The sequence below is a fragment of the Hippopotamus amphibius genome, chromosome 2, assembly GCF_030028045.1.
Source record: "Hippopotamus amphibius kiboko isolate mHipAmp2 chromosome 2, mHipAmp2.hap2, whole genome shotgun sequence".
In the NCBI taxonomy this organism is placed as follows: domain Eukaryota; kingdom Metazoa; phylum Chordata; class Mammalia; order Artiodactyla; family Hippopotamidae; genus Hippopotamus; species Hippopotamus amphibius.
Genome location: NC_080187.1, coordinates 96,316,053 through 96,338,165, shown reverse-complemented (window position 1 = coordinate 96,338,165; position 22,113 = coordinate 96,316,053). Strand labels below are relative to the sequence as shown.

General features: G+C 39.3%; 1 protein-coding gene across 5 annotated transcripts in view; it reads right to left on the bottom strand.

The window, feature by feature from the left end:
• KIAA2026 (KIAA2026 ortholog) overlaps nucleotides 1-22,113 on the bottom strand; it is a 97,638-nt gene that overhangs the window by 41,463 nt on the left and 34,062 nt on the right. For all 5 annotated transcript variants that reach the window (XM_057720120.1, XM_057720121.1, XM_057720122.1 and 2 more), the window contains one exon: nucleotides 745-2,162. In XM_057720120.1, the coding sequence (XP_057576103.1) occupies nucleotides 745-2,162 (1,418 nt within the window). The remainder of the gene's footprint in view (nucleotides 1-744; nucleotides 2,163-22,113) is intronic.

Genomic DNA, 22,113 nt, shown 5'->3' with positions numbered 1-22,113 from the left:
GAAAAGCAAAAGCACCTAATTAAAAAAGAGCAACCAATCACTGAAGACTTTATTTATAGGATTTTGTTGTTGTTGTTACTGTTCAAACAGGCTTGTGGCAAATATAGTGAGTACTTAAATTTGGTGTAAGATAAATTTACAAATCCTTCAAAAAAAAAAGCTCCATATCTTATTAGTTGATGTAATTTTTTCCCTTATATTTCACTTTTTTTTTCTGGATATGAATACATACACTAATAGAATTTTTCAGAGTGCTGAAAAATATATAATGTTGGAAAAAACTAAGACTCAGAAAGATACTCTAACTTGCCTTGGTTTAAGAAGCTAGCTGCTATGAACTTTAGTCTTGGGAATGATACCTCCTGGTATCAGTGCTTTTGCCATTGCATGTGTACTGCCCTTAGCCTGGGAAAAAAACACTTCTTAAAAATGATGTGAAGCTTCACTTATGGAGAAACTGGTCCAGAGAATGTAAAAACATAATGACCATAGATTCTCAACTGAGAATTAAATTCAAATGTATTACACCAGTATTTCATTGTTGTCAGTATTATATATAAAACCTCTTCTGCTCTGGGTTTTAATTATGGGGACTAATATAAAACTTGACCTTTAAACAAACATACAAACACACAAACACACATGTTATTTCATTTTGTCAATCAGAGCCTTCCATGATGCCTAATTCAAAGAACTACTTGAAGTATGCTAAAATGTAATCCTCAAGCATTTGTGTTAGCTTACCAGATTTGTGCTTCTTGTGTTTTGCTTTCTTTTTGATGATCAATAACTTATTCTGGATCTCAGGTTTGTAAGACTTGAATGCAAGGGAATGAAGACCTTCGCGCTTTCTCTGTAAGTTTTCATTCAAAACATCTTTCAATTTCTTTTTTTTCTTTTTCTTCTTCTTTGCCCTCATTTTAGTTAGCTTGAGTTTCTTGTGGCTCTTCAGTGACTGTTCTAATAGAATGTCCCTTACAACTTTGTGGCAGTTAATTTCTGGATGATCACTGTGACTTCCATTTACATGTATTTGGCAAGATTTCAGAGCATTTTCTTTTAATGGACTGGGTTCAGGCTTTACTCTGGAAGCCTCACCATATTTTTCCTGATTTTCTATAAATCTTATTTCACCTGGACTGAGAGGTTCTCCAAAACCAGTAACTTCCCCTGGACTCCCTGGTTTCTCTAAATTTTCTTTACAACAATCAGTCATTTTCACTTCACAGGGCCTGCGAGTTCTAATTTCACAGTTGGATTTCACTTCCATTTCAACAGAGATGTCATGATTATCCAAGTTCATTTTAGCAGGGCAGCAAGTTGGGTCAAAATTAATTTCCTGCTCTTTCCTGAAGGCAGAGGGCAGGCCTTCTTTACTACACCTATGCCCTCCATTACTTGCACTAGCATAGTCATACTTCAATTTCTCCAGTTTAATCCGAGGTACTCTTTGTATTTTAATGGGTGGAATTGGAAATTCTGGGGCTTGAAAAGGTCTCTGTTTATAAATCCGTACATCTGCACCACAGAACTGTGGAAAATGTACATAAGCATTCTCCAAATAATCATAACCAAGGATAACTTCCCTGCATTCATGTATAGGTTGTCCAAGTACAGCATCTTGAACTTCCTTTTGTGTTTCATACACAAAGTCACAAAGACCCTTAAGTAACCACACTTTTTGGTAGAAAGGTAGTTCATGAAAAGGTTTTTCTTCCAATGGATTAACTTCTCCAAGAACTTTAAAAAACTGAGGACACAATCCAAGTTTTTCAGCACAGTTATCGGGATTTTCAGTCTGCCCTACAGCCATGTACCACTGCTGTACCTTCTGTCTCAGTGCTGCTTCCCAGGTCCTATAAGGCAAAGTAGGTCTTCGATGTAAGGTAGGTCTGCGATGGGGAGGACTTAATAGAGAAGTCATTATTTTAGATAGAAAAGCATTACACTGAGGCATCAGAAGACAACGTTCCAATTCGTAAAAGACTATTTCTGGCAAATTTAGAATTTGCTGGGCTAAACAAAGGAAATGCCCAATTGCTGGAATTTCCCACATGGTCTCCATACAAGATGGAGCTGCTTGAGCTAGAAGTTTTCTTTCCCATTCTTCTATTTCCTTTTGACTAGCTTCTTCTGCTTCTTTTCTTTCCTGCTCCCGAAGCCTAAAGAAAATTTAACAAATTATTATTAAAGTAGGGAATACCATAAAATGCTAAATTTTAAGTATGTCATATTTATCTTCAGTCAACAAGGCAATTGGCTGTTCCAGTTTTCACTATCAGTACAAAGTGTCCCATTAGATGCACTATTTTTTTTCAGATGAAGAAATACACATATAACTGATCCTGAGTTTTACTGATAGAGGATTATCACTGACATTGCCACTTAAAGTAAAATTCTTCAACTCACAGCGTGTATCAACTTCAAAATAAGTGAAAAAAATTCTTAAATGTTTACTAAACAAAAGCACAGTTTAGTGCTTTCTAAAAGTAATATGATATCATATAAGAGTTGTAAGGATGTTTACCTCCTTTGACCCCATAATTCCATTCCTGAAAAATTATACTAAGATAATTCAATAGAGGCAAAAAGTTACGTGTTTGTCAGTGTTAACTGGAGTTCTATATAAGAAAAATAAAACTATAAAGAAGTTGTATTACATAACTGGGAAATAAGCTGGTTATGTTATGTAGCCTTAAAATTAAAACTATGAATATCATCTATAAACACAAAAAATATCAGAACACAACATAGTACTTAACAAACAATAGCAATAATGAAAATATGCAAATACTGAACAAGATGACCATATTCCAAAAATAAATGACTCCTAGGTTGATGAGATTATGACTGCTTTTTTTCCCCTTATAAATTTCTTTACGGGCACTGCTTTAAATTTTCTTAATTAAAAAACATTAAATTAGATAAAAAATAGAAGTTTTTGTGCTCTTGCATTAAGCAATTTGTTTTTAGACATGGCACCAAAAGCACAGCAACAAAAGAAAAAATAGATAATGTGGTCACCATCAAAACTAAAAACTTTTGTGCTTTTAAAGGACATCATCAAGTGAAAAGACAACCACAGAATGGGAGAAAATTTTTGCAAATCACATATTGATTAAGAGATCTGTATCTAGAAAATAAAAGAACACATAACTCAATAATAAAAGGATAAAATAACCCAACTAAAAATGGATGAAGTACACATTTCTCGAAAGAAGACATACAAATGAAGAATAAGCACATGAAAAGATGTTTATCCATTAGAGGAATGTAAGTCAAAATCACAACAGGATACCAACTCACGTCCACTATGATGATTATCATAAGAAAGATACTAACAGTTACTGATAAAAATGTGGAAAAATTGAAAACTTCATACACTGTAAAGGGTATAGCTGCTTTAGAAGGCAGTCTAGCAGTTCCTCAGAAGGTTAAACACGTGACCCAGCAATTCTACTCCCAGGTACATGTCCAAAAGAAATGAAAATATATGTCCACACAAAAACCTGTATGTGAATGTTCATAGTAGCAATACTCATAATAGCCAAAGAGTAGAAACACCAGACGTCTATCAACTGTTGAATGGATAAATAAAAAGTGGTATTATCTGTACAAAGGAATATTATTTGGCAATAAAAAAAAATGAAGTGCTGATACATGTTACAACATGGATGAACCTAGAAACATGATAATAAGTGAAAGAATTCACCCACAAAAGACCACATATTGTATAATTCCATTTATATAAAATGTTCCAAAATGTATAGAGACAGAAAGTAGATTAGAGGTTTCCTAGGATTCTGGAGGTAGGGGAAATGGGAAGTGACTTAACAGTCTTTTTTTTTTTTTAATTTATTCATTTGGCTGTGCCAGGTGTTAGTTGTGGCATGCAGAATCTTCATTGTGGTGTGTGGGATCTTTAGTTGTGGCATGTGGGATCTTTAGTTGCGGCATGCAAACTCTTACTTATGGCATGTGGGATCTAGTTCCCTGACCAGGGACTGAACCCAGGCCCCCTGCATTAGGAGCATGGAGTCTTAGCCACTGGACCACCGGGGAAGTCCCAATAATCTTTATTTTGGGGGTGATGTAAATCTTTTTTCTTTTAATTTCTGTATTTTTCATATTTAGACGTTTTCTATAGTTCTATTTCAAAACTGCTTTGCCATCTTAAAATAATCTCTTTCTCTTTACCCGTTTTCAATTTCTTTTCACTAAACATATTTTCCACCTCCTAAATTTCCTATATCTATAGTTTTTGGGGGTCATACTTTTTTCCTGTCCCTCATAGTAGCTTATTTCCTTTTATATAGATAGGCAGATAGACAGATAGATAGACAGACAGACAGACAGACAGATATTTTACTGTGAACTCATTTCTTGTCACTGTATCAGTGTGGGAGTTCCTTAAGATCTAGTTATAAGGTGCACTGCCTTAGAGATTTGATTTTTTTCTGTTCTAGTACCTGACAACAATTTTGACATGAGACCACATTAAACTTTTCTGAGCACCCAGGAAATGTGAATGTCGGCAATAAATCCACATGAATCAGCTTGTGGTTACAAATTCTTAGAACAGATTTTCTTTTTTTCCATCCACCACTCTTATTGTGAAGGCAGTTTTCCTTTTAGTCCCTTAGTTGGGGCCAGGAGAAGGGACTGTTGTTGCTGGTACACCCTTCTGGTAGTTTTGTGGGCTTCTGGAATCCTAGCTTTGTCCTGGGGAAGCCAGAGTCTACCATACCACAACCAACCCCATTTAGTAAAATGCTAAAACCCCTCAAAACTATAAGCACTTTTGAAAAGAAAATGAATTTTACTAAAAATCTCTAACATTGTTTAGATATTTAAATGTAATTAATATACATAAATGCCAAATCACAAATGACAGTTTATTAACTTTTTTAATGAACCAGAACTACTTGATCAGATAATTTGTTATATCCGTAATAGCAAGGCAGTTATAGTGTAACCTCTCAGCCAGAAATATAAAAGTAGGCTTCTTCTATAAAAGACAAAGTCCCAATATTGCTAAAATAGTGTTTTTACTATGTATTTGTTTTAACAGATTACAATACGATAGTACAGAAAAATAGCCAGTGTCAGACAGCGTGCCTCAATTTTCATTTACAGTCCATGAATTAGTCACATCTTTAAAAATAGCCAGTGTTGTTGGTGGGAATGTAAGCTGGTACAGCCACTATGGAAAACAGTTTGGAGGTTCCTTAAAAAACAAAAAATGGAACTACCATATGACCCAGGAATCCCACTACTGGGCATATGCCCAGAGAAAACCATAATCCAAAGAGAAACATGTACCATAATGTTCACTGCAGCACTATTTACAATAGCCAGGATGTGGAAGCAACCTAAATGCCCATCAACAGATGAATGGATAAAGAAGATGTGGCACATATACACAGTAGAATATTACTCAGCCATAAAAAGGAATGAAATTGAACTACATGTAATGAGGTGGATAGACCTAGAGACTGTCATACAGAGCGAACTAATCCAGAAAGAGAAAATCAAATACCGTATGCTAACATATATATGGAATCTGAAGAAATGGTACTGATGAACCCAGTGATAGGGCAAGAGTGGAGATACAGAAGTAGAGAATGGACTTGAGGACACGTGCCTGGGGTAGGGGGTGTGAAGGGGAAGCTGGGACAAAGTGAGAGAGTAGCATAGACATATTTACACTACCAACTGTAAAACAGATAGCTAGTGGGAAGTTGCTGTATAACAAAGGGAGATCAACTTGATGATGGGTGATACCTTAGATGGCCAGGACAGGGAGGGTGGGAGGGAGTCGCCGGAGGGAGGGGATATGGGGATATATGTATAAATACAGCTGATTCACTTTGGGGTACCTCAAAAACTGGTACAAGAGTATAAAGCAAACATATTCCAATAAAGAGCTTAAAAAACAAAACAAAGCAAAAACCAAAAAAAAAAACCCCCCAAAAAACACACACACAAAAATAGCCACTGTCAGACATTGTGCCTCAATTTTCATTTAGAGTCCATGAATTAGTCACATCTTTGTTTTTATATATCTTTTCTAGAGGAAGAGCTCTCGCTCTTGAAAATTCAAGAGAAAGATAAGTTATTATATTTCTCCCCTCTCCGTTACTGTATTCTGATTTCTCTCCCAAAACCTTACATGCTTTAATTTCTTTAAATTCAGCTTTATTGAAATATAGTTCATACACCAGAGTTCACCTACTTAAATATAAAATCCAGATGTTTTTAGTACATTCACAGAGTTGTGCAATCATCACTGCAGTAAATTGTGAATCGTGTGTAAACAAATATTATATTACAAAAAACAGTAACAATAATGTCTAGTTTGGGGGTAAAAAGTGAGATGGAGCTAAATTATAAGTCAATAATATATAAGACAGATGAGGCAGAAAAGATCAAAATTAACAACAGAAATAGAGCATATAACTTCCAAATCAGTGGAAACGGTTGTAAGTGAAATAAATCTTCATCTTCCACAGGTGGATGTCAACAGATAATTCCAAACTGAAAAATCAAGAACTAGCAACATAAGCCTGTATTTAGAAATGTGGAAATAATTACTAGAAAAAATAGCTAAAAAGTTAAAGGTAGAGGTTTCTGAGTCATGAATTTGAAGATGAGTTAAAAGTAAGGCTGCTTTCATTAGAAGCCTTAATGGTACTATGTGACTTTTAAGCTATCCAGCCAATGAAATAAAAAAAAAAAAATTCTTAAACCAACTCTTCAAAAAGAATATTAGCCAGGAGATATTAAAGAGCCTATTACCAAAAAGATTTATGGATACTGTATTTTTTATATGTTAGATTTATGGATATTGTGTATTTTACCATGAAATTGAGCTTTTCTACACTTTAAATATACTGTAATTATAAATTATAAATATACTGTAATTATACTGTAATCCTTTCTTCAATAATCTCTTGTTAACTAAAGAAAAGGTTTTCAAGTTATTTCTCATGAAATGCAACTCAGAGTTTGTTTAACAGTTTGGTATAGAAAACTATCTGTTAGAATATCAACCATCAAAAAGTGCATTCATTTAGTATGCTTGGCACAGAAACTGATTTTGGTCAACCTTGTCACAATCAATCATGCTCTGTTTCTGTAGAGGTGAAAGAGTAATATCTAATGCTCGGGGAAGAAAATGAAAGAGGTTGGAGCAGATCAAGACACTTTTATGGACTTGTTTTTGCCTATAACAGTGCTAGCAACCTTTGGCCAATAAAGGCTAGAGATATGGCAACTTCAGACACTATTTATTCAACTTACAGATGGGAACACTAAGGACATAGAAGGGTAATAAGATAACTTCCTTAGGCTTATATAGCGCATTAGTCTAAGAGCCAGCAATAGAAACAGTTTGCCATTGGTGGGCCAAAGTTAGAACCAACTGGCTTACTCTTGGAAGAAGAAAATTAGGTAATAATTCACACATTCTATTGGCTAAGGTGCCTGAAAAGGCCATGACATAGTTGGGATATGATGTTGCCAAATGTGGACATCGCCTGAAGTTACTGAAGGGCTTACTCTTCTGTTCCCTACAAACTAAACCTTTCAGGGGAGAATGATGGATTCTAGCCTCAGACCAGGAGTACTGAAGAGGCAGGAGGAAGAGAAACAAAGTTTTGTCTGGTGTATGGCAGCATAATACAGAATAATCCTTTAGAACTGGAACTGTGAGTCTCTGTCCCAATCCTCAGCAGTATGGTATATATGGAATGGGAGCTTGCCAAAGAGCCTTAGAGTTAACATCTATAATCTGCCAATTTTAAAAAACTTAGTCAAACACTTAAAATATAATTAAAACATTAAAAAAAAACCACTATAGGGACTTCCTAGGTGGCGCAGTGGTTAAGAATCCGCCTGCCAATGCAGGGGACACGGGTTCGATCCCTGTCCCAGGAAGATACCACATGCCGCGGAGCAACTAAGCTTGTGGGCCACAACTATTGAGCCTGTGCTCTAGAACCAGTGAGCCATAACTATTGAGCCCATGTGCTGCAACTACAGAAGCCCACGCGCCTGGAGCCCATTCTCTGCAACAAGAGAAACCACCACAATGAGGAGCCTGTGCACCGCAACAAAGAGTAGCCCCTGCTTGCCACAACTAGAGAAAGCTCGTGTGCAACAAAGACCCGACACAACAAATAAAAAAATAAGTTAATTAAATAAAACCCCACTATATTACAAAATGCTGAAGCTAACCACACTTTGCTCACAAGGAAAAATAAAAAAGTTATACTCAATTTAAAAATTTGTTCTTAAGTGCTGTACTAAAATCAGATACAATGCTACTTGTTTGCTAAAATGTTAGCTCGAAAAATTAAGCCTTCGGTATTGGGGCAATGCTACAAGAATGCCTGAGGATAGGTATAAAAACCACGTTCACTAATGAAAAAAAAAAAGATTAAGAAAAAAGGAAAGTTAAGAGAGTAGATCCTAATAGTTCTCATCACAAGGAGAAATTTTTTCTTTTTATTACATCTATATGAGATGATCAATATAATTAAACCTACTGTGGTAATAATTTCACAGTATATGTAAATCAAACCATCATGCTGTACAACTTATACAGTGACGTATATCAATCATTTCTCAATAAAACTGGATGTATTGGGTTGGCCAAAAGGTTTGTTCTGTTTTTTCCATAAAGCACTTAGTTGTCTTTAACTTCATTCAAAACAATTTTGTTAGACTGTATATGACAGCTGTCATATCAGCGTGCATTTAAAAAAAGACATCAAAATTGGTGAATTTTTGTGTAGCCATTTTAATATTGAAGATGGAAGAAGAAAAGCAACATTTTCAGCATATGATGCTTTATTATTTTAAGAAAGGTAAAAACACAACCGAAATGCAAAAAAAGATTTGTGCAGTGTACGGAGAAGGTGCTGTGCCTGATCGAATGTCGAAAGTGGTTTCCGAAGTTTCATGCTGCAGATTTCTCACCGGACGATGCTCCACCGTCGGGTAGACCAGTTGAAGTTGACAGCGATCAAATCGAGACATTAATTGAGAACAATCTATGTTACACCAAGTGGGAGATAGCTGAGATACTCAAAATATCCACATCAAGCGCTGAAAATCATTTGCACCAACTTGGTTATGTTAATTGCTTTGATGTCTGGGTTCCACAAAAGCGAAAAAACCCTTCTTGACCGTATTTCCACATGCGGTTCTCTAATTAAATGTAATGAAAATGTGCCATTTTTGAAACAAATTGTGACAGGTGATGAAAAGTGGATACTGTGGAATGGAAAAGATTGTGGGGCAAGTGAAATGAACTATAGCAACCACACCAAAGGCTGGTCTTCATCCAAAGAAGGTGATGTTGTGTATACGGTGGAATTGGGAAGGATTCCTCCATTACGAGCTCCTTTCAGAAAACCAAATGATTAATTCCAACAAGCACTGCTCCCACTTAGACCAACTGAAAGCAGCACTTGATGAAAAGCATCTGGAATTAGTCAATAGAAAACGCATAATCTTCCATCAGGATAATGCAAGACCACATGTTTCTTTGATGACTAGGCAAAAACTGTTACAGACTCCCTGAAAAGTTCTGACTCATCCGCCGTATTCATCAGACATAGCACCTTTGGATTTCCATTTATTTTGGTCTTTACAAAATTCTCTTAAGGGAAGAAATTTCAATTCCCTGGAAGACTGTAAAAGGCACCTGGCACAGTTCCTTGCTCAAAAAGATAAAAAGTTTTGGGAAGATGGAATTATCAAGTTGCCTGAAAAATGGCAGAAGGTAGTGGAACAAAATGGTGGATATGTTATTCAGTAAAGTTCTTGGTGAAAATTAAAAATTTGGCTTTTATTTTTAGTTAAAAACCGAAGGCACTTTTTGGCCAAGCCAGTAAAACTAAACACCACCAAATGAACAAAACAAGTATTCCAAAATTTGTTTTCTTTCCTGGACAAGTTCTCATTTTTGATGTTGCTCCTTTCTGGCTTGGAAAATGTTTACCTGTTACTATGTAAAATACTAACAGAAGCTGTGCCTAAGGTTATTTTGGTCACATATAGCTTGGCAGGAACATTGCTAACAAGTGAACAGCTTTACAAAAGAAAATTATGTTTTAAAGTATCCTAACTTTACTAGTTTTATAAATTTATTGAATGCTTACTATGCATGATAATACAAAGAGGTGAAAGCATGAACCACATTCTTAGAGTTTACAATTTAGTAAGACACATATACAAGATTATAGAAAATAATCCAAAATAATCCATTAACTGAAAAAAAAAATACAAAACAGTATGTAAACTGGTAGTATGAAAAAGGAAAGCAAGACATTTATTTACATTTTCTAAAATGAGTAATATAAAATATTACATTTTAGGAAAACCAGCCATTCATATTAAGTGTTCAGCCAAGTATCTTAGCTACGAAAAAAAGAATCTCTTCTAGCTGAAGTATGAAAGGAATTAAGCTCTGTTGAGGGTTATAGAGCCAGACTTAATAGATAAGAAGATACGAATCTCAACCACACTCTGATAGCTTCTCCAGGAAAAACTAGACTGCCACTACTTAGCACTTTTGACAGTAGGAACCTAGAACAACTAGAAGCTCCCACCACCTTTGCCAAAAGATAAACTTCCTTGCCCAAGACTGCCACCTCATGTTGGTCCCAAGCAATTTCAAGTGAGAAGAGTATGACTGGTTACAGGCTTCTATCTTAGCTGTGAATGGGTATGAGAACATAAATTTTCTAGCATCTGCTTTGAGAAGTCAGGACTCAGAACATGGGAAAGTAGCAAAATGTAGGGCAGCTATTCAAAAATGCTGGGTGGTCACAAATGACAAATGTCTACTTCACTGAGTCATTATTTTATGTTACAGAGAATTTGAAAATAAATCACTTAATCATAAGTCATAGCTTTTAATTCACAAAAATGTAGAAAACATTTTAACTTTAACTCCAGTGATTTCCAAATCAATAAAATACTGATAAGTTTATACAAACATACGAAATGAATATAAAACCATGCACACTATTTCCAGTAATCCAAATTTTGCAAAAAAAGGATGTCCAATACTTTTAATATAGCTAGAGTAGACTTTAATGATTGAAATTGGTACCTAACAATGTCATATTCCAGATTAACTGGATTTACTTAAGTAGAGTTAACTCCCAATTTTAACAATTTTATTTTTAAAAAATTATCTAAAATGTATTATGTATGTTCCTGCTTAATAAACAAGGTATATGAAATATAATTTAATCTTTCCTTAATGACTCAACATCACCATTAAAAACAAAATGCAGGCTGGAGGAAAAGATGGCGGCGAAGTAGAGAGACGTGGAGTGCATCCCTCCCCACAGATGCATTGGGAATGCACGGAAGGACGCAGTAATTCTTACAGAGAACCAGCTGAACACCAGCAGACGGCCTCGGACACCGGATGGGACTGCGGGGAGCCCGACATAGCCGGTAGGGAGGCATCTACGACAGCTCAAAGAGGGTGAAGCGGCGGAGCTGTGGCAGACGGGAGGGAGTGAGAAACATTCGGAGGGTCCGCAGCGCAGCTCAGCGTTCCCGGACCAAGACATCGATCCGCGGCTGAACGGAGGGTCCAGGAGCGGGAGTGTGGGAGCAGGAGAGCTGGTTCAGTGTGGGAAACATTGTTGCCGGTAGGGTGACGGACCGAGAGGACAGGAGGGAGGAGGCCCGCGGAGAGGAGTGCCCGTTCCTGAGAGCTGCCCGGCCATGATGGCGGCTGGAGGCTGCAGGCTCACTGGCGGCTGGGAGGAGCCACGCGCATAGCCTCTCTCTCTCTTTCCGCGCCTCTGCAACAGGCAGTGGAGAGACGCCCTGCGGGCCACCTAAGGCGCTCAGGGATAACAAGTACCCTCAGGCACTCGGGTGGGGCTAGATTAAAACCCCTTGCAAAGCCAGCAGCAGGGAGGCTGCCAAGAGAAAAAAAAAAAAAAAAAAAGGAAAGAAAAAAACCCCCGAGAGAGGCCCAACTCTAAGACTTTCTGTTTACGCCTGAGCCACCGGCGCCCTCTGCAACAGGCACCTCCAAGCCTGACTGAGACATCAGTGCGCCACTGCTCACTCCCTCCCAGGAGAAGGAGCCACTGTTGTACCCTCTCCCTCCCCACACACCGACGCTTACAGACGAACAATAAAGGAACCTCTGCTGGTCACAGAATAACGCAAAAAAACCCAAGGACAAGCAACCCCAAAAGTTTGGATAACCATGAGGAAACAAAGAAACACCATGCAGGCAAAGGAGCAAGAAAAAAACCCACAAGACCAAATAAATGAGGAGGAAATAGGAAAAATGCCTGAAAAGGAATTTAGAGTAATGATAGTAAAAATGATACAAAATCTCGATAACAAAATAGAGAAAGTACAAGAAACAGTTCATAAGAACTCAGAAAAACAAACAGCAATGGATAACAAAATAACTGAAATTAAAAATACTCTAGATGCTATAACCAGCAGAATGACGGAGGCAGAAGAACGAATAAGTGAGTTGGAAGATAGAATGGGGGAAATAACTGCCACAGAGCAGGAAAAAGAAAAAATAATAAAAAGATTAGAAGACAGTCTCAGAGACCTCACTGATAACATTAAGCGTACCAACATTCGAATTATAGGCATCCCAGAAGAAGAAGAAAACAAGAAAGGGTCTGAGAAAATATTTGAAGAGGTTATAGTGGAAAACTTCCCCAACATGGGAAAGGAAATAATTAACCAAGTCCAAGAAGCACAGAGAGTCCCATACAGAATAAACCCAAGGAGAAATACACCGAGACACATATTAATCAAACTAACGACAACTAAACACAAAGAAAAAATATTAAAAGCAGCAAGAGAAAAGCAACAAACAACATATAAGGGAAAACCCATCAGGATAACAGCTGACCTTTCCACAGAAACTCTGCAGGCCAGAAGGGAATGGCAGGATATACTGAAAGTCCTGAAAGAGAGAAACCTACAGCCAAGAATACTCTACCCAGCAAGAATCTCATTCAGATTTGAGGGAGAAATCAAAAGCTTTCCAGACAAGCAAAAGTTAAGAGAATTCAGCACCACCAAACCAGCCTTACAACAAGTGCTAAAGGAACTTCTCTAAGTAGGAAACACAAGAGAGGGAGAAGACCTACAAAAACAAACCCAAAACAATTAAGAAAATGGTAATTGGAACACACATGTCAATAATCACCTTAAATGTAAATGGATTAAATGCTCCAACCAAAAGACACAGACTGGCTGAATGGATACAAAAACAAGACCCTTCTATATGCTGCCTACAAGAAACCCACTTCAGACCAAGGGATACATATAGACTGAAAGTAAAGGGATGGAAAAAGATATTCCATGCAAATGGAAGTCAAAAGAAAGCTGGAGTAGCAATACTCATATCAGACAAATTAGACTTGAAAGTAAAGACGATTAAAAGAGACAAGGAAGGACACTACATAATGATCAAGGGATCCATTCAAGAAGAACATATCACAATGGTAAATATCTATGCCCCCAATATAGGAGCACCTCAATACATAAGGCAAATGCTAACAGCTATAAAAGGGGACATCGACAGTAACACAATAATAGTGGGAGACTTGAACACCCCACTTACATCAATGGACAGATCATCCAAACAGAAAATAAATAAAGACACACAAGCTTTAAATGACACATTAGACCATCTCGACTTAATTGATATTTATAGGACATTCCATCCAAAAACGACAGACTACACGTTCTCCTCAAGCGCACACGGAACATTTTCCAGGATAGATCACATCTTGGGTCACAAATCAAACCTCAGCAAATTCAAGAAAACTGAAATCATATCAAGCATCTTCTCAGACCACAACGCCATGAGACTAGATATCAATTACAGGAAAAAAACTGCAAAAAAGACAAACACATGGAGGCTAAACAATTCACTCTTAAACAACCAAGGAATCACTAAAGAAATCAAAGAGGAAATAAAAAAATATCTAGAAACAAATGACAACAAAAACACAACAACCCAAAACCTATGGGATGCAGCAAAAGCAGTTCTAAGGGGGAAGTTTATAGCAATACAGTCCTACCTTAAGAAACAAGAAAATGATCGAATAAACAACCTAACCTTACACCTAAAACAACTAGAGAAAGAAGAACAAAGAAACCCCAAAGTGAGCAGAAGGAAAGAAATCATAAAGATCAGAGCAGAAATAAATGAAAAAGAAAGGAAAGAAACCATAAGAAAAATAAATAAAACTAAAAGCTGGTTCTTTGAGAAGATTAACAAAATTGATCAACCATTAGCCAGACTCATCAAGAAAAAAAGGGAGAAGATGCAAATCAACAGAATTAGAAATGAAAAAGGAGAAGTAACAACGGACACCTCAGAAATACAAAAGACCATGAGAGACTACTACAAGCAACTATATGCCAATCAATTGGATAACCTGGAAGAAATGGATACATTCTTAGAAAAATACAATCTTCCAAGACTGAACCAGGAAGAAATAGAAACCATGAACAGACCAATCACAAGTACGGAAATTGAGGCAGTGATTAAAAATCTCCCAACACACAAAAGCCCAGGACCAGATGGGTTCACAGGCGAATTCTATCAAACATTTCGAGAAGAGTTAACACCTATCCTTCTCAAACTCTTCCAAAATATTGCAGAAGGCGGAGCACTCCCAAACTCATTCTACGAGGCTACCATCACCCTGATACCAAAACCAGGCAAAGATGTCACAAAAAAAGAAAACTATAGACCAATATCACTGATGAATATAGATGCAAAAATCCTCAACAAAATACTAGCTAACAGACTGCAACAGCGCATTAAAAAAATCATACACCATGATCAAGTGGGGTTTATCCCTGGGATGCAAGGATTCTTCAATATACGCAAATCAATCAATGTGATACATCATATCAACAAATTGAAGGATAAAAACCATATGATCATTTCAATAGATGCAGAAAAAGCTTTTGACAAAGTTCAACATCCATTTATGATAAAAGCTCTCCAGAAAATGGGCATAGAAGGAAATTATCTCAACATAATAAAAGCCATATATGCAAAACCAAAAGCCAACATTGTTCTCAATGGAGAAAAACTGGAAGAATTCCCCCTAAAAACAGGAACAAGACAAGGGTGTCCACTCTCACCACTATTATTCAACATAGTTTTGGAAGTGTTAGCCACAGCAATCAGAGAAGAAAAAGAAATAAAAGGAATCCAAATTGGAAAAGAAGAAGTAAAATTGTCACTCTTTGCAGATGACATGATATTATATATAGAAAACCCTAAAGACTCTACCAGAAAACTGCTAGCACTCATTGATGAGTTTAGTAAAGTAGCAGGATACAAAATTAATGCACAGAAATCTCTTGCATTCCTATACACTAACAACGGAAGAGCAGAAAGAGAAATTAAGGAAACTCTCCCATTCACCATTGCAACAAAAAGAAATCAAATACCTAGGAATAAACCTGCCTAAGGAGGCAAAAGATCTGTATGCAGAAAACTTTAAGACATTGATGAAAGAAATCAAAGACGACACAAACAGATGGAGGGACATACCATGTTCCTGGATTGGAAGAATCAACATCGTGAAAATGTCTGTACTACCCAAAGCAATTTACAGATTCAATGCAATCCCAATCAAATTACCAATGGCATTTTTCACAGAACTAGAGCAAGAAATCTTACGATTTGTATGGAAACGCAAAAGACCCCGAATAGCCAAAGCAATCTTGAGAAGGAAAAATGGAGTTGGTGGAATCAGGCTTCCTGACTTCAAACTATACTACAAGGCCATAGTGATCAAGACAGTATGGTACTGGCACAAAAATAGAAAGGATGATCAATGGAATAGAATAGAGAACTCAGATGTAAGCCCAAACACATATGGGCACCTTATCTTTGACAAAGGAGGCACGAGTATACAATGGAAAAAAGACAGCCTCTTCCATAAGTGGTGCTGGGAGAACTGGGCAGCAACATGCAAAAGAATGAAATTAGAACACTTCCTAACACCATACACAAAAGTAAACTCCAAATGGATTAAAGACCTACATGTAAGGCCAGACACTATCAAACTCCTAGAGGAAAACATAGGCAGAACACTCTATGACATCCATCAAAGCAACATCCTTTTTGACCCACCTCCTAGAATCATGGAAATAAAATCAAGAATAAATGAATGGGACCTCATGAAACTTAAAAGCTTTTGCACAGCAAAAGAAACCATAAACAAGACTAAAAGGCAACCCTCAGAGTGGGAAAAAATAATTGCCTATGAAACAACGGACAAAGGATTAACCTCCAAAATATACAAGCAGCTCATGAAGCTTAATACCAAAAAAGCAAATAACCCAATCCACAAATGGGCAGAAGACCTAAATAGACATTTCTCCAAAGAAGACATACAGATGGCCAACAAACACATGAAAAGATGCTCCACATCACTAATCATCAGAGAAATGCAAGTCAAAGCCACAATGAGGTATCACCTCACACCAGTCAGAATGGCCATCATCACAAAGTCTGGAAACAACAAATGTTGGAGAGGGTGTGGAGAAAAAGGAACTCTCCTGCACTGTTGGTGGGACTGTAAATTGGTACAGCCACTATGGAAAACAATTTGGAGGTTCCTTAAAAAACTACAAATAGAACTACCATATGATCCAGTAATCCCACTCCTGGGCATATACCCAAAGAAAACCAGAATCCCAAAAGAAACTTGTACCATAATGTTTATTGCAGCACTATTTACAATAGCCAGGACATGGAAGCAACCTAAATGCCCATCAACAAACGAATGGATACAGAAGATGTGGCATATATATACAATGGAATATTACTCAGCTATAAAAAGGGATGAGATGGAGCTATATGTAATGAGGTGGATAGAACTACAGTCTGTCATACAGAGTGAAGTAAGTCAGAAAGAGAAGGACAAATATTGTATGCTAACTCACATATACGGAATCTAAAAATGGTACTGTTGGACTCAGTGACCAGAACAAGGATGCAGATACAGAGAATGGACTGGAGAACTCGAGGTATGGGAGGGGGCGGGGGGTGAAGGGGAAACTGAGACGAAGCGAGAGAGTAACACAGACATATATAAACTACCAACTGTAAAATAGTCAGTGGGAAGTTGCTATATAACAAAGGGAGTCCAACTCGAGGATGGAAGATGCCTTTGAGGACTGGGGCGGGGAGGGTGGGGGGGGCTTGGGGGGGGGCATCAAGGAAGGGAGGGAAGATGGGGATATGTGTATAAAAACGGATGATTGAACCTGGTGTACCCCCCCAAAAAATAAATAAATAAAAACAAAAAAACAAAAAAACAAAAAACAAAAACAAAAAGAAAAAAACAAAAACAAAATGCAGAAAATAGGTTGCTGGAGGCTGGCGGGGGACCTGAGGCCCAAGCAGACCACAGGAATCCCGAAGTAACCAGGTAGGACCTGGGGGAAGTCAGGGGGGTGGGGAAGGGGAAGTCGGAAGGGATCAGCGCCCCTGGGGGGTGGCTGGGTGATGGGGGGAGGTTCCTGCCTGGAGGGACCATTAGGGGCTGAGGAGATCTGAAACCACAGCTGGGTTTCTTGCGCCCAGGAGGCCAGGAGGCCTGCTGAGATCCCCGGCTTGGGAACCTGAGCCCAGCAGGGTCCTCCACCCTCCAAGGCCCCATCCAGGCTGCCTGGGTCCTGGGGGTGTGGGAGGGAAGGAGGGAGGAGGGGTGAGGAGGTGGAGAGGCGGACAGGTGGGGGTGGGGGCTTTGAGACTGGGGGACAGGGAGGCAAGAGGGCATTTTGCCTGCCCTCTTGGCCAGGGTGGCCCCCCTCTGGCACGAGGATCCTGGGGGCGAGAGGGGGAGGGGGATGGGGAGGGGGGAGGGAGAGAGGCAGACAGTGGTGGTGGGAAGGGATCTCTCCAGGTCAGAAGAATAGGGGAGGCACCGCTGGGTATTTCTTCTGGGCGGGTCCTCCACCTTCCAAGGCTCCTCCTGGCCGTTGGTCCTAGAAGTACAGGAGGGAAGCAGTGGGGGGAAAAGAAGAGAGGCAGAAGTGGGGAAGGACCCTCTGGGATCAGAGGACTGGGGGAGGAGCAGAAGGCATCTCCGCCCGGGAAGCCTGCTGGGCTCCTGGGCCTGGTCTCCAACTCTCCAGGGTCCCCTCCCAGACGCGTTGGTCCGGGGATGTTGGAGCGTGGCAGGGGAAGAGGAAGAGAGGCAGACCGGTGGTGGGACGTTCCAGGAGCAGAGGACCAGGGGAGGTGTGGAGGAACTTTCCCCTGCCCACTTGGGCCTGGTGAGCCTGCTGGGCTCCTGAGTCTGGTCCCTCAGCTTCTCTGGCTGAGTGGGTCGTAGAGGCGTGGAAGGGAGGAAGGAGAGGAGAAGAGGAAGAGAGGCAGACAGCAGTGGGGGGGACCTTGCAGGATCGGAGGATCAAGGGAGATGCTGTGGGAAATCTCCCTACCAACTTGGCACCGGGAGGCCTGTTGCATCCCCAGGCATGCCCTTCGGTCCTCCAGGGGCCCCTCTAGGTCTCACTGGTCCTAGGAGTGTAGAAGGAAAGCAGGGGAGAAGAGGAGAGGCGGGCAGGGGAGGGGGCCTTCTGGGATTGGAGGATCAAGGGAGGCAGAGAAGGTATTTCTCCTGCCCACTAGCTCTGGGAAGCCTTCTAGGCTCACGGACCTGCTCTTTCACACTCCAGGGCCCCCTCCAGCTGCTTGGGACCTAGGAGAGTGGGGGGTGGGGGAGAGAAAGAGAGGCAGACAGGGACCCTACTACACTGGGAGATCTGGGGAAGTGCCGCAGGCATTACCGTGGCCCAGTTGGCCCTGGAAGCCTGTTGGGCATCAGAGTCTGGTCCCCTGCCTTCCAGTGCCCCCTGCAGCTGTGAGGGTCCTAGGGGAATAGAAGAGAGGGGGTGAGGAAGAAGAGAACCCAAGGGGAAGTGACTGACCGAGACTGGGGGACTAGGGGAGGTGCCTAGCATTTCTCCCACCAACTTGGGCCCAGGGAGCACGCTGGGTACCTCGACCTGGTCCTTTGTCCCCAGGACCAGAGGCATTCCTGGGCCCCTCTGCCTCATTGGGCCTAAGCTCCCTTCCCCACCACCCCAGGGCCTTTTCTAAGTGTAGGCCCTGACCATTGCCTAACCTAACCCCCCCCCCCCCCCCCCCCCAAGAGCCCTGCCCCAGCCAAGGCCTTTTCTGGCTTTTTTCTTTTACTTTTTCTATTTTTTTCTTCCCACCTCCTCACTTAGGCTATTGCAGTTGTTTTACCTTCCAGTTGTGGCTCCATCTATCTTTTTTTAAAATTTTTTCTAACACATCTGTTAGTTTCCTATTATCATATTTTTTATCTTGCTATTGCCCTGCTGTTCTCCGTTTTTTTTTAATTTTTTTTTCGTTTTCCTGCTCCACACAGCTTGTGGGATCTTGATTCACAAGCCCAGGGTCAGGCCTGAGCTCCTGAGGTGGGAGCTCTGAGTCCAAAACATTGGACTAACAGGGAAACCCAGCTCCCAGGGAATATTCATCAGAGTGAGGTCTCCCAGAGGCTCTTACCTCAACACCAAGACCCAGCTACTCTTAACAGCCCACAAACTCCAGTGCTTGAAATCTCAGGCCAAACACCCAGTGGGACAGGAACACAATCCAACCCATCAAAAGTGGGGGGAAAATGAGACGACAAAAAAATATGTCACAGATAAAGGAACAAGGTAAAAATACACAAGACCAAATAAAAGAGGAGGAAACAGGAAAACTGCCTGAAAAAGAATTCAGAGTAATGATAGTAAAGATGATCCAAAATCTCAATAACAAAATACAGAAAATATAAGAAACAGTTAATATGGACTCAGAAGAACTAAAGAACAAACAAACAGCAAGGGACAACAAAATAACCGAAATTAAAAATACTCTAGATGGCATAAACAGCAGAATAACTAAGGTAGAAGAATGAATAAGTGAACTGGAAGATAGAATGGGGGAAATAACTGCCACAGAGCAGGAAAAAGGAAAAAGAATAAAAAGAATGGAAGACAGTCTCAGAAACCCTGGTGACAACATTAAGCGCACCAACATTCAAATCATAGGCATCCCAGAAGAAGAAGAAAAAAGGAAAGGGTCTGAGAAAATGTTTGAAGAGGTTATAGTGGAAAACTTCCCCAACAAGGGAAAGGAAATAATTAATCAAGTCCAAGAAGCACAGAGAGTCCCATACAGAATAAACCCAAGGAGAAATACACCAAGGCACATATTAATCAAACTAACGACAATTAAACACAAAGAAAAAATATTAAAAGCAGCAAGAGAAAAGCAACAAATAACATATAAGGGAAAGCCCATAAGGATAACAGCTGACCTTTCTGCAGAAACTCTGCAGGCCTGAAGGGAGTGGCAGGATATACGGAAAGTCCTGAAAGAGAAAAACCTACAGCCAAGAATACTCTACCCAGCAAGAATCTCATTCAGATTCGATGGAGAAATCAAAAGCTTTACAGACAAGCAAAATTTAAGAGAATTCAGCACCACCAAATCAGCCTTGCAACAGCTGCTAAAGGAACTTTTCTAAGTAGGAAACACAAGAGAGGGAGAAGACCTACAAAAACAAACCCAAAACAATTAAGAAAATGGTAATAGAAACACACGTCAATAATCACCTTAAATGTAAATGGCTTAAATATTCCCACCAAAAAGACACAGACTGGTTGAATGGATACAAAAACAAGACCCTTACATATGCTGCCTACAAGAAACCCACTTCAGACCAAGGGACACATACAGACTGAAAGTAAGGGGATGGAAAAAGATATTTCATGCAAATGGAAGTCAAAAGAAAGCTGGAGTAGCAATACTCATATCAGACAAATTAGACTTTAAAGTAAAGACTATTACAAGAGACAAGGAAGGACACTACATAATGATCAAGGGATCCATCCAAGAAGAACATATAACAATTGTAAATATCTATGCACCCAACACAGGAGCACCTCAATACCTAAGGCAAATGCTAACAGCCATAAAAGGGGACATCGATAGGAACACAATAATACTAGGAGACTTGAACACCCCACTTACATCAATGGACAGGTCATCCAAACAGAAAATAAATAAGGACACACAAGCTTTAAATGACATATTAGACTATCCTGACTTGACATTTATAGGACATTTCATGTAAAAACTACAGAATACACTTTCTTCTCAAGTGCACATGGAACATTTTCCAGGATAGATCACAATTTGGGTCACAAATCAAGCCTTGGTAAATTCAAGAAAACTGAAATCATATCAAGCATGTTCTCTGACCACAACGCCATGAGACAAGATATCAATTACAGGAAAAAACCTGCAACAAATACAACCACATGGAGGCTAAACAATATGCTATTGAAACAACCAAGAAATCACTGAAGAAATCAAAGAGGAAATCAAAAAATAGGTAGAAACAAATGACAATGAAAACACAACAACCCAAAACCTTTGGGACGTAGCAAAAGCAGTTCTAAGAGGGAAGTTTATAGCAATACAGTGCTACCTTAAGAAACAAGAAAAATATCGAATAAACAACCTAACCTTACACCTACAACAATTAGAGAAAGAAGAACAAAGAAACCCCAAGGTGAGCAGAAGGAAAGAAATCATAAAGATCAGATCAGAAATAAATGAAAAAGACAGGAAACAATAGCAAAAATTAATGAAACCAAAAGCTGGTTCTTTGATAAGATAAACAAAATTGATGACAAACCATTAGCCAGACTCATTAGGAAAAAAAAGGGAGAAGATGCAAATCAACAGAATTAGAAATGAAAAAGGAGAAGTAACAACGGACACCACAGAAATACAAAAGACCATGAGAGACTACTATAAGCAACTATATGCCAATAAATTGGATAACCTGGAAGAAATGGATAAATTCTTAGAAAACTACAATCTTCCAAGACTGAACCAGGAAGACATAGAAAATACGAACAGACAAATCACAAGTACAGAAATTGAGGCTGTGATTAAAAATCTCCCAATAAACAAAAGCCCAGGGCCAGATGGATTCACAGGTGAATTCTATCAAACATTTAGAG